This window comes from Urocitellus parryii, chromosome X, assembly GCF_045843805.1.
Source record: "Urocitellus parryii isolate mUroPar1 chromosome X, mUroPar1.hap1, whole genome shotgun sequence".
Taxonomy (NCBI): domain Eukaryota; kingdom Metazoa; phylum Chordata; class Mammalia; order Rodentia; family Sciuridae; genus Urocitellus; species Urocitellus parryii.
In genome coordinates, this window is record NC_135547.1 from 58,518,424 (window position 1) to 58,536,053 (window position 17,630).

Sequence of the window (17,630 nt, forward strand, 5' to 3'; positions counted from 1 at the left end):
TTCCCAGAAAGAAAGCCATTTTATCATATTTTAAAAAGAATAAGATATAAGTACTTAACATTTTTATAGGAGATATAACTCTTTTCCATTCAACTACTTCAACCCATCCACCCCTTTACATTTTTGAAATAAGTATTTATTTGAGCACTTAACTATATATCCAGCAATATATTAGAAGATAACAGAGAAAACAGTTATTTCCTTTAAGCAAAACAGGAATTGGATTTACTTCAGAAATTGGGGGCAATCAACATTCATGTTGCATTTTTCTTAATAATTAAACAGATTGAAAACAAATACTAAAATCACCTCTACATTTAAAAAAAAGATGAATGTACTGGCCAAATTAAATATATAATAGTACTTACTATATCCACATTGAGGCCTGGGACAGATTTGCTTCTGTCTCCCAAGGAGCCACTTTCATGCCCCATATCTTCTGGGCGCAGATCTATCACAGATTTAGTGCATTCTGAGTGGAAGACCAAAAACCCAAATCAAAAGAAACCCACTCTACTCCATAACAAGAGCCCAGAAAGGATATTCAGAATTTCAGTCCCAAAGGCTATAAAGGGAAACTGGCTACCTGAAGGCCTGAGGATTTTTCTGGTGTTCTTCTTGAATATCATTTCACCCTCATCAACAGGTACCACACTTTGACCCCCTGAATGAATTTCCTAGGAAAGAATAAGGGAAATAAAATGGCAAAGTATAGTCGGATAGGTGGTAGGAATGAGTAACAAAGGATAGCATGAAGTGGAATAAGCTTCAGATTTTCAGTCTACTATGAAAAACTTACAAGAAAGATTAAATATATGGAAATACTACAAAACCTATTTTCTCATGCATTTCAACTAAACCCTTAGGAAATGCTCCCAGATGAATCTGAAGTGAAATTTGTTTAGTTGAATTTCTGATTTGAATTTGGCCTGAGGGGGCTGGGGTTGTGTGTCAGTGCTAGAGCACTTGCCTAGCATGTGTGAGACACTAGGTTCTATTCTCAGCACCACATACAAATAAATAAAATAAAGGACCATTGACAACTAAATACTAATAAATTAATAAATAAATTTGGCCTGAGTAAAGAAAGAAGGAAAGAAAGAAAAGTGGAGAGGAGATGAGAGGGGAAAGAAAGGAAGGAAGGAAAGAAGGGAGGGAGCAAGGAAGAGGGAGGAAGAGAAAGAAGAGAAGGAAAGACAAATAGCCTGGTTTACCTTTTCAACTTGAGATTTAGGGGAAGACATCTTCTTCCATTCTGGAAAGAGGCCAGATTTATCCAGAGAGTCTCTCCTGGAGGCAGATTCAGAAGTTAGAACTAAGTTACCTCCTCCCCTTCCTCTTTTAATCAGGACTCAAAGCTCTAGCAAGGAGGGAGAGTCACTGGCTTGGGGTCATCATAGTAACCAAATCCAAAAAATACACTTCATATCTGATTTACCTTGAAGGAATGCAGAAGATCAAATATGCAACTTTATACAAACACAAACACTCACACTCCCATTCCTAAGGGGCAGTGGCATCAATTGCTTCTGGGCTAGGAAAAATCCTCCAAGGTACAGCAAACTGGGGAACTTAACACACTCCAAGAAGCTGTACCCAGAGCCAAATCAGTAGAAGACCTACTGAAAGACTTCTGGGAAGAAAATACTGCATTCGATTTCCTGAGGACAGAAATCAGGAACACTCAAGGCATAGCAAACATGCATTCTGATGCAAGAGAACAAAATGGGAACTTAGGTTGAGCAGACGTAAGGGAAATGGGAAATAGTAAGGAAAATGGGGGAAACCCAACCTGGAGGTGCTGTCTGAGTCAGCTGTGTAGCTATCCAAACTCTCACTCTCAGCCTCTATCACACTCTTTCCACTTTTCTGCTTTGGCACTTCGAATGGCATGCTAGAATAAAAACAGAGAGTCAATATTTAAAGGAAATTAGCTCTCCTGCCTCCAGTAGGACCTCCTTTCTAATAATTCATTCACTACTGTAGCCTAAGTGATTTTTCTCAAATAACTATGAGTAGATTGTAAAAACTTCACAGGTTCCCTATTTCTGTTGGGACTGAATTCAAATTACTTGGCCTGGCAGGAAAATCATTATGATTTGAACCCTGCTCAGTACTCCAGCCTCATCTTTCACCCTCCACTCTTCTTTGTACTTTCGTTCTGGAAAGAAGACCTTTTGGTTCCTTGAATATCCCAAAGTTCTTTCTCTTCCTTCTTTTCTTTGCCTGAGATGTTCTTTTCACAATGGCTACTTTTCTTCATCTAGCTGAATCTACTCCTTCTTGAGGTCTCTCCTTATGTCAATTCCTCCAGATTTCTCTGACCATATCCTAAGTCTGGATTAACAAACTTGCTCCCAAAATACCCCAATTCTTGATAACATTCATAACATATGTAAGTATTTATGTCTTTAAAACAAATTATTTACTTTGTTAAATGATTTGTTTAATGTCTTTCTATTCCAATAGACTAAGTTACATGAGATCAGTGACCACATAGCTTGTGTACCACTGTGTTCCCATTGCTTAGAAGACAGGTTTAGCATAAGTTAGATAGTTAAATGTCTGTTGATCAAATTCTTGAATAAATTCCTTCAATGCAACTTAGGTAGATCCACAAATAATCAGTATGTCTTAAAGACAGTATGCAGAAGTCCAAAGTGGCTTTAAAGCTTAATTATCATAGTGAATGATGAACCTAAGCATTTAAAACAGCAGCCCTCCTAATAAGGTTCCAAGTCCTGAGATTGTATATGATACATAGAGAGTCACTGTGGTATATTCATAAATGTACATAGGAAAGTTATGTGAGAATCATTCCACTCTCTTTCCTATTCCTGATCCCCTCCCTTCCCTTCATCCCCCTTTGTCTAATCTACTGAACTTCTATTATTCCTCTCAGTCCTTGTTGTGTGTTAACATCCACATATCAGAGAGATAATATGACCTTTGGTTTTAGGGGATTGGCTTATTTCACTTAGCATAACAGTCTCCAGTTCCATCCACCTACCAGCAAATGCCATAATATCATTCTTCTTTCTGGCTCAGTAATATTCCATTGTGTATATGTACTACATATAGGTTGGTTTCATAGCTTAGCTATTGTGAATTGAGCTGCTAATAAACATCCATGTGGCTGCATCACTGAAGTATGCTGTTTTTAGCTCCTTTGGATATACACCAAGGAATGGGATAACTGGGAAAAAAACTGTGATTACATTCCAAGATTTTTTAGGAAACCATACTGCTTTCCAGAGTGGTTGCACCAAATAAGTCAATTAATACAATACTGCCATGTATAACTAAAAAGAACAATTTTTTAAACAGAGATATCTGTACCTCCATGTTTATTGCAACATTATTCACAGTACCTAAGAAGTAAAGGTAACCAAAATGTCCATCAACTGATAAGTGGGTTGAAAAAATATGGATATATACAATAGAATATTATTCAGCCTTTAAAAAGAAAGAAATCCTGGGCTGGGGATATAGCTCAGTTGGTACAGTGCTTGCCTTGCGTACACAAGGCCCTGGGTTCAATCCCTAGCAACACACATACATACACACACACACAAAGGAAATCCTGTGCTTTTCTACAGTATAGATGAACATGGAAGACATTATGCTGAGTGAAAAAAGACAGACATAGAAAGACAAATACTGCATAATCTCACTCATGTGAAGTGTAAAGTCTAACTCACAGAGACAAAGAGCAGAATGGTAGTTGACATTGAAGAGTACAATGATGGAGAGTTACTGGTGGGGCTGAGGAAGTCAGAGAAAAGTGTTGGTCAAAGGGTAAAAATTTCAGTTAAATGGGGGAACTTTAAGCTTTGGTTAAAAGCTTTTGCTTTCTTGTTTGCTTTAATTTAAAGGATTGTTTTAATGTTTACATTTTATAATGAACACATATTACCTTTTATTCAGATAAAAGGCAAGGAAATATTATTCCCAAGTTTTAACAAGTTTTTAATTAAAAAAATAAAAATAAAACAGCAGTCCTCATATCTAAAAGGCAAAATATCATCCCTGGGCCTCTTATCTCAAAGAATTAATAAGAAAAGCAGGAAAAGGGAAAAAGTCATTCTATCTCTAATATCTCATTTAATTTCCCTTGACTCCCAGATCTCCATACCCCCAAGGTTTCTTCCTTTAAGCTCACTGGCTGCCCCTTCTCAGTTTCCATTTCTGGTCCCTCCTCCTCTCTAGGAACTCTACCATTTGGATTGTGTCCAGGCTTCTTCTCAGCGTTACTTCTCTTCTCCATCTAGCATTACTCTTAAATGATCTCATCTTGTATCATGGCTTTAAATATCACCTATAAGCTTATAACTTAAATGTATGTCTTAAATGCAGACTTATTTTTCCAATAGCCTACTCAGCCTCTCCAACTTGGATGGGTCAAACACAAGTCTAAAACCAAAGCCCCAATCTTCGCCAAAACCTGCTCTTCCCTCAATCTCATCAAATGGAAACTCCCTTCTGTCATTTCTAAGATTGAAAATCTCAAGAATTATCCTTGACTCTTCTCTTTATCTCATAATACAAATAAAATATGTCAGCAAATCTTCTTGTCTCTATCTCCAAAATACATCTAGAATCTCATCAGTTCCCATCCCTTCCAGTGCTATTACTCTGGTCCAAAGCATTACTGTTTGGCAAGTGAATGGTTGCAATAGCCTCCTAACAAATCTCCCTGCTTCTTTCTTTGTCTCCAGTCAGTCCATTCACAACTCAGTGGCCAAAAAAAAGAGCCTGGAAAATATAAATCAGACAGTTCAGCAATTCCACTCCTAGATATATATACCTGAGAGAATTAAAAAACATACATTCATGTAAAAACATAAATGTTCACATCAACATTATTCCAAATAGCCAAAAATGTGAAAACAACCTAAATTTCCATCTATGGATGACTATATAAAAATTTTGTGTATATGTATGTGTGTGTGTGTGTGTGTGTGTGTGTGTGTATGTGTATATATATATAATATTATTCTCCTATAAAAGGAAATTAAGTTCTGATACATGGTGCAACATGAAGGAATCTTGAAAATGTTATGCTAACTGAAAGAAGCCAGACACAAATGGCCACATTTTTATGACTATTTGTATGAAACAGAATATAAATTAGGCAAATTCAGAGAGACAGAAAGTAGAAAATGGGGAGTGGATGCTTATTGGGTACAGGATTTCTTTGGGGGGGTGATGAAAATGTTCTGAATTTAGATAGTACTTTAAGAATGTAGTGCATTGAATTTCTTTTGTCTGTCTAATTGTTCTGGCTAGTGTTTCAAGAACTAAATTGAATAGAAGTGGTGATAGAGGGCATCCCTGTCTTGTTCCAGATTTTAGAGGGAATGGCTTCAGTTTTTCTCCATTTAGGATGATGCTAGCCTGAGGTTTAGCATATATAGCTTTTACAATGTTGAGTTAAGTTCCTGTTATCCCTAATTTTTCTAGTGTTTTGAACATAAAGGGATGCTGTACTTTGTCAAATGCTTTTTCTGCATCTATCGAGATGATCATATGGTTCTTGTCTTTAAGTCTATTGATGTGGTGAATAGTATTTATTGATTTCCGTATATTGAACCAGCCTTGCATCCCAGGGATGAAATTTGCGGATGACATGATAATATATTTAAAAGACCCAAAAGGGTCTACAAAGAAACTGCTAGAGTTAATAAATGAATTTAGCAAAGTGGCAGGATATAAAATCAACACGCATAAATCAAAGGCATTCCTGTATATCAGCAACAAAACCTGTGAAATGAAATGGAAAGGAGGAAAACCACTCCATTCACAATATCCTCAAAGAAAATAAAATACTTGGGAATCAACCTAACAAAAGAGGTGAAAGATTTATACAATGAAAACTACAGAACCCTAAAGAGAGAGATACAAGATCTTAGAAGATGGAAAAATGTACCCTGTTCATGGATAGGCAGAATTAACATCATCAAAATGGCGATATTACCCAAAGTTCTCTACAGGTTTAATGCGATGCCAATTAAAATCCCAACGGCATTTCTTGTAGAAATAGATAAAGCAATCATGAAATTCATATGGAAAAACAAAAGACCCAGACTAGGAAAAGAAATTCTAAGCAGGAAGTGTGAATCTGGAGGTATAGCGATACCAGAGTTCAAACTGTACTACAAAGCAATAGTAACAAAAACTGCGTGGTACTAGTACTAAAACAGGCAGGTGGACCAATGGTACAGAATAGAGGACACAGAAACCAATCCACAAAATTACAACTTTCTTATATTTGATAAAGGGGCTAAAAGCATGCAATGGAGGAAGGATAGCATCTTCAACAAATGGTGCTGGGAAAACTGGAAATCCATTTGCATCAGAATGAATCTGAATCCCTATCTCTCGCCATGCACAAAAGTTAACTCAAAATGGATCAAGGAGCTAGATATCAAATTAGAGACACTGCATCTGATAGAAGAAAAAGTTGGCTACGATCTACATACTGTGGGGTCGGGCTCCAAATTCCTTAATAGGACACCCATAGCCCAAGAGTTAATAACAAGAATAAATAAATGGGACTTACTTAAACTAAAAAGTTTTTTTCTCAGCAAGAGAAACAATAAGAGAGGTGAATAGAGAGCCTACATCCTGGGAACAAATTTTTACCCCTCACACTTCAGACAGAGCCCTAATATCCAGAATATACAAAGAACTCAAAAAATTAAACAATAAGATAACAAATAACCCAATCAACAAATGGGCCAAGGACCTGATCAGACACTTCACAGAGGAGGACATACAATCAATCAACAAGTACATGAAAAAATGCTCACCATCTCTAGCAGTCAGAGAAATGCAAATCAAAACCACCCTAAGATACCATCTCACTCCAGTAAGATTGGCAGCCATTATGAAGTCAAACAACAATAAGTGTTGGCGAGGATGTGGGGAAAAGGGTACACTTGTACACTGCTGGTGGGACTGCAAATTGGTAAGGCCAATTTGGAAAGCAGTATGGAGATACCTGGGAAAGCTGGGAACGGATCCACCATTTGACCCAGCTATCGCCCTCCTCAGACTATTCCCTGAGGATCTTAAAAGAGCGTACTATAGGGATACTGCCACATCAATGATCATAGCGGCACAATTCACAATAGCTAGACTGTGGAACCAACCTAGATGCCCTTCAATAGATGAATGGATAAAAAAAATGTGGCATCTATACACAATGGAGTGCTATGCAGCAATAAAAAATGACAAAATCATAGAATTTGCAGGGAAATGGATGGCATTAGAGCAGATTATGCTAAGCGAAGCTAGCCAATCTTTAAAAAACAAATGCCAAATGTCTTCTTTGATATAAAGAGAGCAACTAAGAACAGAACAGGGAGGAAGAGCATCAGGAAAAGATTAACATTAAACAAAGACAACTAGGGGGAGAGAAAGGGAGAGAGAAGGGAAAGCACATGGAAATGGTAGAAGACCCTCAATGTTGCACAAAATTACACAGAAGAGGATGTGAGGGGAAAGGGGGGGAAACAAGGGAGAGAATTGAACAATAGCAAATGAGGTAGAGAGGGAAGATGGGAGGGGAGGGGAGGGAGGATAGTAGGGGATAGGAAAGGTAGCAGAATACAACAGTCACTAATATGCCATTATGTAAAAATGTGAGTGTGTAACTGATGTGATTCTGCAATTTGTATTTGGGGTAAAAATGGGAGTTCATAACCCAATTGAGTCAAATGTATGAAAGATGATATATCATGAGCTTTGTAATGTTTTGAACAACCAATAAAAAAATTAAAAAAGAATGTAGTGCAACCATCACTACTAACAACCACAGCATTGAACACCTTAAATTTGTTAAAATGATGGTTTTATGTTACGCAAATTTTATCTCAGTTTTTAAAAAGAAAAATGAGATCATGTCACTCACTCAGAACCAATCTTCTCATACACAGTAAGACAGTACTTTCAAGTGTCAATCAAGTTTTATATGATCTGCCCCATCTCTGTATTTATCTCCTCCCATTCCACCCTACTCACTCAGTTCCAGATTATCCAAAAGTATCAAACACAAACATCATTTTAGTATCTTTATACCTACTGTTTTCTCTGCCTGCAATGTTCTTCCATAAGATACTCTCAAAGTTTGCACCTTCATTTGCTTATTGCCTTTGCTCAAATGTTACCCCACTAAGACTTTCCCTAGCTAGCCTAAACAATATATATATATATATATATATATATATATATATATATATATAGTGTATTCCTAGCATTCCCTTTCCTTTCAAGTCTCCTTAATTTTCTCCATTGCACTTGTCAACATCTGATATACTATTTGTTTACTGATCTTGTGTGTGTTTGTGTGTGTGTGTGTGTGTGTGTGTGTGTGTGTATGTGTGCCTACTACCCCAAAATTTAAAGTCTGCTATCAAGAGAATAGTTCCTGGCACATGGTAGGCATTCATATGTATTTATCAAATAAACCAACAAAATAATAAATGAACAAAGAATAGTATCCAAATCTACAACATCCTATCCAGTAAAGAATAAACTTTCTAAGTTGTCACATGATGTTTGAGATAGTTCTGTGAAAACAGACAGCAGGGGTTGAAATCCTAGGGCTTGCAAGAAGTGAAACACCAGTCATTCCTTTAAAAAAATGGATTAGCTTTATAGTACAAGGCACAGCAGGGAACTTGATTTTATTTTTTTACTTTAAAATCATTCTTTCCTCCCCTTTCCTCCAAAGAAAAAAGAACTCCTAGCAAAATCGTTCCTCCTGAGAAGATGTTTAACAGTGACCCATGGAGAGTGGGTTTTGCTTGTGTTTTTTCCTAAAGATTAATGTGTACTGATCCAGAGCTAATACAAACAACCCCAGGGCAAAAAAGCAATTATTTGACATCTGTTCTGTAAAAAATAAACTAAGAGATGGGAGTCCTGTGCTCTAGCTATCTGTATGATCACAGGTAAATCACTTATCCTGCTTTCTTTTCTGTAAAAATAAGGGGGTTGAATTAGATTATCTCTGGGGCTCCATAATTTTATGGGAAAGATCACTTATGTCACTTAATCTGTTTCCATGTTTAGGATAAATAAGAGTCTTCTGGGTCCAATGAGACTAGAGGTCATGGACAGCCAGAAGCAGTAAGTTTCAGAAATTACATTCTGACTGATGATGTCAGATGTGTTAATCAATTTCAGCAAATAAAAGCCATTCTTATCCTTATCCACAAAGTAAAAAGGGGCCTCTTCACCCAGAACAGATGAGTCACCAAACCAGGGCTGTGATGATAAAATCACAGTACATACATATAATGAAACACCACACTTATATCTTGGTGCTGTCATGGAAAGAAGTCCATGTTATATTTTTCCTTTTATTCCTTGATTTATAATTGACATAAATAAGCTACATGTTTAAACGTGCAACTTGATGAGTTTTTAAGTTTTTTTTAGTTGTAGATGGACACAATATCTTTATCTTATTTATTTTTTTATGTGGTGCTGAGGATTGAACCCAGTGCCTCACACATGCTAGGCAAGTGCTGTACCCCTGAGCCACAACCCCAGTCCCAATTGATGAGTTTTGACATATGTATATACCTTTAAAAACATAACCACAATTAAACTGAGGAACATTTATTGTTCCAAAAAGTTTCTTTATGCCCCTTGATAATCCCTTCCATCCCCCTTGGCCCTGTCCCCTGGCAAATAAGAGTCTTATTTCTTATTTCTGATAATCTGATTTCTATTATGAAAAACTAGTTTATATTTTTTAGAATTTTATATAAACAGAATCACACATTATAAAGCTCTTAACATATCATATTTCATACATTAGATTCAAGTGGATTATGAACTCCCATTTTTACCCCGTATACAGATTGCAGAATCACATGGGTTACACATCCACGTTTTTACATACTGCCATACTAGTGTCTGTTGTATTCTGCTTTGTAATGTTTTGAACAACTAATAAGAAAAAAAGAAAAAAAAGACAGACACAAAATAAGAAAATCTTCATAACATAAAATCACATCAAAAAGGCAGACTATAGAATGAGATGAACATCATTACCCTAGATATGTGTGTTACTGCACATGAGGTGTGACGCTACATTGTCTACAACCAGAAAAATGAAAAGCTGTGCTGCAACTGTGTACAATGAATCAAAATGCATTCTGTCATATATCCCTAATTAGAATAAATAATTTTTTAAAAGGCAAAAAAACCCAGAATCACACAGTAGGTATTGTTTTGTATGATGTTTAACAATTAGTATTATTATTACTTTAAAATTCATCCAGGTCATTACTGCATGTATCAATAGTTCATTCCTTTCCGTAGCTGACTAGTATTCCATTGTATAAACAAACCCAGCTTATCCATCCACCTTTTACTGGACATTTGGATTGTTTCCAGGTCTTAGCTATTACAAATAAAGCCGCTATGAACATTCCTGTACAATTCTTTGAATGAACATATGCTTTTGCCACTCTTGAGTAAATACCTATGAATGAAATGGCTGAATCACAAAGTAGGTACACATTGAACTTTTCTTAGGACACTGCTAAATTTTTTCAAAATGCTACACCATTGTGTGTTCTCATAAGCAGGTTATGAGAATCCTAATTGTTCTACATCCCTGCTTATAAGTGGTATGGTCAGTCTTTTTAATTTTAGAGGGCACATAGTAGTATCTTATGGTGATTTTAATTTGCATTTATGTAATGACTAAGAATGCTGAACATCTTTTCATGTGCTTATCTGACATCTATAAATTGTGTTTGGTGAAAGGTCTGTTCACATCTTTCCCATTTCCTATGGGAATGTCTGTATTACTGAGTTTTTAAAATTCTCTCTTTATATATATATATATATATATATATGTATATATATATATATATATATATATATATAAAATATCATCCTTTTTTAAAAAAAGAGAGATTAAAAGTATAGGTATTCAACCTAGGTATGTGTGCTTAGACAATTTGGTAGCCTATTTGCCAAAACTATTAATGACTTATAACAATAATTGGGGCAGAGGCAGTTAGATTAGTAGAGGACTTAATTTATATATTTTTAACATCCTATAAAATGTGATGAAATTATTTCCTTTTGGTTGAGGGAAAGTTAGAGGGGAAAGGCACATGTACACATACATACATAAGCCTAAAATTGAACAGTAGCAACCAAAGAGGCAAGGTATGGCCTCAAGTCATACAGTTCAAAAATTCATGGTGAAAATAGCTCAGCTCAGAAAAGCTCCTTCACAATACTTCCCAAAGTGGTACTGAGCAGAGTGTGTGAGTAGGCCGACCTAAGATAGGTCAAGAAAAACAAAAGTCCTCAAGATTTATAATCCCATGTGCTTCTGTAGAACCTCAACAGAGGCAGACAAGACTGTTCCACAGACACTGGAATGAGCTTGAGGATTCACCCAAAGGTGGGCCAACTAAGCCTCCATGAGGAAATTTAAAATAATTGAAGGAAATTAAAACCAGGACCACAGGCTGCTTTCCACCCCTTCCATCAAATTACAAGCAATGACAGGCATCATGGTGCATGTCTGTAATCACAGCAACGAGGAAACAGACAGGAGGATCACAAGTTCCTGTCCAGTCTTAGCCAGACCCTGTCTCAAAAAAAAAAAAATGACCAGGGATGTAGCTCAGTATTAAAGTACTCCTGGGTTCTCAATCCCCAGTACAAAAAAAAGTGTTACAATAAAAGAAATACAATAATCATTTCAATAAATGGTGCCAGGAAATTGGATATCCATATGAAGAAAAATGAAACTTGACCCATATCTCTCACCAATTATAAAATTCATGTCAAAATGGATTAAGGACCTTAATGTAAGACCTGAAACCATGAAACTCATAGAAAAAAACATAAGAGAAATGCTATGGGACATTGGAATGGGCAAGTATTTTTAGGGCAAGGCAAAGGAAATGAAAGCAAAAATAAACAAATAGGATTAGATCAAACTAAAAAGCTCTGTATAGCAAAGGAAATAATAAACATAGTGAAGAGATAACCTACAGAGTAAGTGAAAATATTTGCAAACTACACATATATCAAGTGATTAATATACAGAATATATAAGGAACTCAAAGAACTCAATAAAAACTCAATAAAAAATAATAATCCAATTAAAATGAGTAATGCATCCAAATAGACATTTAGGAAAAGAAGACATCCAAATGGCTAATAGGTGTGTGGAAAAATGTTCAACATTACCAATCATCAGGGAAATGCAAATTAAAACCATAATAAGATTATCATCTTACCCCAGTAAGAATAGCTATTACCAAAAAGAAGACAGCAAGTGCTGGCAAGAATGTAGAGAAAGGGAAGCCTTTTATGCTGTTAGTGTGAATGTAAATTAGTGTAGCAATTATGGAAAACAGTATGGCGGTTCCTCAAAAAATTTAAAGAACTACCTTTTGATCCAGTAATCCCACCACTGGGTATACATGGCAAAGAAAATGAAATCAGTATGTCAAAGAGACATCTGCATGCAACACTCTTCACAACAACCAAGAAATGGAAAACAACCTGAGTACCATCAACCTATGAATGAATAAAAAAACTGTGGTATATATACACAATGGAATACTATTCAGCCATAAAAACAATGAGGGGCTGGGATTGTGGCTCAGTGGTAGAGTCTCACCTAGCATGTGTGAGGCACTGGGTTTGATCCTCAGCACAATATAAAAAATATAAAAAATAAAGATACTGTATCCACCTAAAACTAAATAATAAATATTTTAAAAACAATGAAACGCTGCCATTTATGGATAGAACTGGAGATCATTGTGTTAAGTGAAATAATCCAAGCACAGAACTATGGCTACATGATCTTATTCACATGTACAATCTAAAAATTTGACCTCATAGAAGTTGACAGTATAATGAGAGTTACCAGAGGCCAGAAAGAATAGAAGGAAAGGACAGTTGGAGAGAGATTGATTAATGAATACTAAGTATAGTTAGATGGGAAAAAAGGAACACTGGTATGTTATTATACACTCAGATGACTATATATGATGATATTGTACAGTGTATTTTTTAAAAAAATAGAATATTTTTTAGTGATTTCATCATAAAGAGGTGATGACAAAGGAGATACAGGTTTACCTGGTTTGAACATTACATAATGTATGAATTTATCAAAACATAACATGGTACCCCATAAATGTATACTTTTATGTATCAGATGAAATTTTTTAATTTAAAAATAAAATTTTAAAAGTATGATCATAAGCTATATAATGCTATTTTAGTCAATGATGGACTGATGGTCCAATAAAGTAAGTCATATCACACAGTGACATCATATTCATCTTATTTTGCACATGTGCACTCTCTGATGCTCATATGACCACAAAATCACCTAATGATGCATTTGTCAGAATGTATCTCTGTCCAAGAAATTGACTATATACAGAAGGCAGTGTTCAGTTCTTATCTACCTACAGTATAGCTAAGTATGGTTGACCAAATAAATTGTTTCAAACTGAGGTCAGAAGTTTGTCCAGAACAATTCACATAACCTGTGTCAGAGCAAACAAAAGATATAGACAAAACTTTCCCTATTAGATACTAGTAAAATGAAATAAAATGGTCTGCAGACATGAATAGCCATAGAGTAGGGAGAAACAAAAAACTTACAAAATATACAAAGAACCTAGTGTGGAGCAGAATATAAACCTAGAAAAACAAACAGGTTTGTTGTTGTTGTTGTTGTTGGGAGTACTTTACACTACAGGCAACTTAATACAAATTTGATCAAAACTACACTGAAATTCCATCTCAGTCAGAATGGCAATTATCAAGAATACAAGCAAAAATAGATGTTGGTGAGCATGTGGGGAAAGAGGTTCAGTTATACATTGCTGGTGGGACTGCAAATTGGTGCAAACACTCTGGAAAGCAGCATAGAAATTCCTTAGAAAACTTGGAATGTAAAAAAAAAGAAAACTGAGAATGGAACCACCATTTGACCCCATTATCCCACTCTTTGGATTATATGCTTAAAACCAGATGAATAGATGAAGAAAATGTGGTATATACACCCAATGGAATATTACTCAGCCATAAAGAAGAATGAAATTATGGCATTTGCCAGTAAGTGGATGGAACTGGAGAATATCATGCTAAGTGAAACAAGTCCATCCCAAAAATCCAAAGGCAGAATGTTCTCTCTGACATATGGATATACTAACCCACAACAAGGGAGGTAAAGATTAGATGTTCATTGGACTAGACAAAGGGGAATAAAGGGAAGGGAGGGGGGATGGTAAAAGAACAGACAATAGAATCAATTGGACATATCTTTCTTATCCTCATATTTAAATACATGACAAATGTAACTCCACATCATGTACAACCACATAATGAGAGAGATCCTAATCAGAACAAGTTATACTTATTGTATGTATGTATAATATTACAAAATATACTCTACTGGCATGTAAAAAATAATAATAAATGGCAAAAATAAAAGAAAAAAATTTGGAGAGCCCAATTGAAAAAACAATTTCCAAGAAAAAAAAAGAATACAGATTTGATAAAAACGAAGAGCTCAAATACAAAATGATAAAAAAGGAAAATAAGAGAAAAAAGAAGACTGAAAGCAAAGTAAAAATATTGAAACGTAAAAAAAAAACAATTCATTCAAATCATTAAAATTAAAAACAGCAATAGACAAGAAAAAAAGGATAAGGAAATGAGACAAGGATAAGGAGGGGAGAAAGAAAGAAAATGGTGAAAAAAGTGATAGCATGAAGGATCAGGTTTGGTTAATCATGGTTAACATCATACAGTAAAAAACCAAAAAGCAGTGGTACAGAAACAGAGGATAAGGAAATCTAATACCCCTGAGGTGGTGAACTTAACTTATAAAAATTCCCACAATGAAGAAAGAACTCATCTAGGATATACCACAAATCAGGAAAAATGATACAGTAAATCCAATCACATGCACACACATACACCCACATGCATACTTGTGCACATGTGAACACATACATACAAAGTTGCCTACAAGGAAGGAAAACAAATCGTGTTAGTATTAGACTTCTTCACAGTTATATTCAATAGCAGAAGGTAACTTAGCAATGTCTAAAATATTATGAGGGAAAGAAAATGTGACCCAAGAATATAATACTCAGCTAAGATATCGTTCAAATATAAAGACATTTGGCAAATGCTCTTAACACGAAATAATGCAATAAATACTGCAAGTCCTTGTTGAAGGAACTTCTCCAAGATGAAATCCAAACAATCAAGAAATAAAGAATGCAGAAATAGATACACCATGATACAATTGTCAGCATATAATCCTTTTAAAATAAAAAATAAACAAACTACTTTAAAAAGCTAATGATTTATGATTGTATAACAATTTAAATGTTATAAACCTTGATAAAATCTAAATGACTTGAATGGCAAATAGGAATAGGGCAAAAGAATTGAAAGGAAACATTAGAAATCTAATCTCTTCCTCTTTCAGAGCAGAGAATCAAATAATAATGTTTAATATTGAAATGGGAACTTTCAAAAATGATTAACTGACTGCTAACGAAAGATTAGCAATTCTTCCATTTTATTTTAGTGTGTTATTCTGTTAAATTCAAACAAAATTAAATGAAATGATTTTGGAGCTGTGGATGTAGCTCAGTGGTAGAGCACTTGCCTGGCATGTGAAACCCTGGGTTTTTCCCCTGCACTGAAGAAAAAGGAAGGAATGACTTTAATTTATTATATGATGATCCAATATTATGAAGTTTCTTCAGTCTATCCATCCAGTCATCTCTCTATAGATAAAAGATATATTAAATGATTTTCACATAATATATAATGTGAAAACTTGGGTAGCAAGGATCTCAGTGATTTGTAGCTTTCTTCTTTCTCATTTCCTGTACTGTTTAATTTTTTAATTGATTTAAAAAAATGACAGCGGAATGCATTACAATTCTTATTGCACATATACAGCACATTTTTTCATATCTCTGGTTGTACATAAAGTATGTTCACACCAATTCATGTCTTCATACATGTACTTTGGATAATGATGTCCATCACATTCCACCATCCTTGCTAACCCCCTGCCCCCTCCCTTCCCCTCCCACCCCCTTAATGAATAAATATATGAAAAAGTGTTCATCATCTCTAGCAATTAGAGAAATGCAAATCAAAACTAAGATACCATCTCACTCCAGTCAGAATGGCAGCCATTATGAAGACAAACAACAATAAGTGTTGGTGAGGATGTGGGGGGAAAGGTACACTCATACACTGCTGGTGGGACTACTGTTTAATTTTTTAAAATAATGATTATGTGTTATTTTTATTTGCCTTCAGCTTGTTCTTATGAAGTAAATATGCCCAAATGTTACTATTTACATGTTACTGTTTACATGAGTTTTAGAATTAGGATTGATTTTTCCCTTTTACCCTTTTCTGCGTATTCCAAATATTCTTTTTTTAAATTTATTTATTTTATTTTTTAATTAGTTGTTCAAAACATTACATAGCTCTTGACATATCATATTTCATACATTTGATTCAAGTGGGTTATGAACCCCCCTTTTTCCCCCCGTATACAGATTGCAGAATCACATCGGAGCAGATTATGCTAAGTGAAGCTAGCCAATCCCTAAAAAACAAATGCCAAATGTCATCTTTGATATAAGGAGAGCAACTAAGAACAGAGCACGGAGGAAGAGCATGAGAAGAAGATCACCATTAAACAGGGTCGAGAGGGGGGAGGGAAAGGGAGAGAGAAGGGAAATTGCATGGAAATGGAAGGAGACCCTCATCGTTATACAAAATTACATATAAGAGGAGGTGAAGGGAAAGGGGGAAAAAACAAGGGAGAGAAATTAAGTACAGTAGATGGGGTAGAGAGAGAAGATGAGAGGGGAAGGGAGATAGTAGAGGATAGGAAAAACAGCAGAATACAACAGACACTAGTATGGCAGTATCCAAATATTCTTGTAATGAACATCTATGAGATAGAAGAATTTCTAAAAAGTAATAAAAGAATTAAAGGAATGTTGTAGCATTTCCTTAAATAACTACTTGGTTCTCACCTGGGTTCCTGCTGTTGCTCCTGAATAATCTTTCTTCCTGGCCAGATATCACCCATCTGTGTCTGATGAAGGAGGGAATGTCCCACTGTCTCTCTTTTATTTGCTTAAAGACAAACAAAAGCATATTGGGGTGGTGTTGATGAGTGTAGGAAAGGGTAACAATGCTCACAGCATCTCCTACAAAATCATAACACTTGCAGAAGGGATGGAGGTACAATCTTTTATATTCCCACAAACCAGCTAAGCCCATGGAGTTAAGACTCCACCATTCAGAACGCACTAGGATCTATGGCTAAGGGTAAGTCCTACAGGTAACCATCCCTAGAAAAGCCCAGTACCTGCAGGTTTACGCCGAAGGGACATCCTGATTATCTCACTGCCTGTGCGGTAAGCAAAGCGGTTCACTTTCTGGTCATAAAACCAGTCTCCAGTTGCTTTCTTCAGCTCTCTGGGAAGGAATGAAAGAAAATGACCAATGTACCAGGTATGGTTATACATGCCTGTAATCCAAGTTACATGGCAGGCTGAGGA

The 17,630-nt window shown here is 35.5% G+C and overlaps 1 protein-coding gene across 2 annotated transcripts in view; it reads right to left on the reverse strand.

The window, feature by feature from the left end:
• Sytl4 (synaptotagmin like 4) overlaps positions 1 to 17,630 on the reverse strand; it is a 41,333-nt gene that overhangs the window by 22,826 nt on the left and 877 nt on the right. For both annotated transcript variants that reach the window (XM_026410487.2, XM_026410488.2), the window contains exons 3-8: positions 17,438 to 17,547; positions 17,100 to 17,202; positions 1,793 to 1,894; positions 1,215 to 1,290; positions 587 to 677; positions 365 to 472 (exon numbers count right to left, since the gene is read on the reverse strand). In XM_026410487.2, the coding sequence (XP_026266272.2) occupies positions 365 to 472; positions 587 to 677; positions 1,215 to 1,290; positions 1,793 to 1,894; positions 17,100 to 17,202; positions 17,438 to 17,547 (590 nt within the window). The remainder of the gene's footprint in view (positions 1 to 364; positions 473 to 586; positions 678 to 1,214; positions 1,291 to 1,792; positions 1,895 to 17,099; positions 17,203 to 17,437; positions 17,548 to 17,630) is intronic.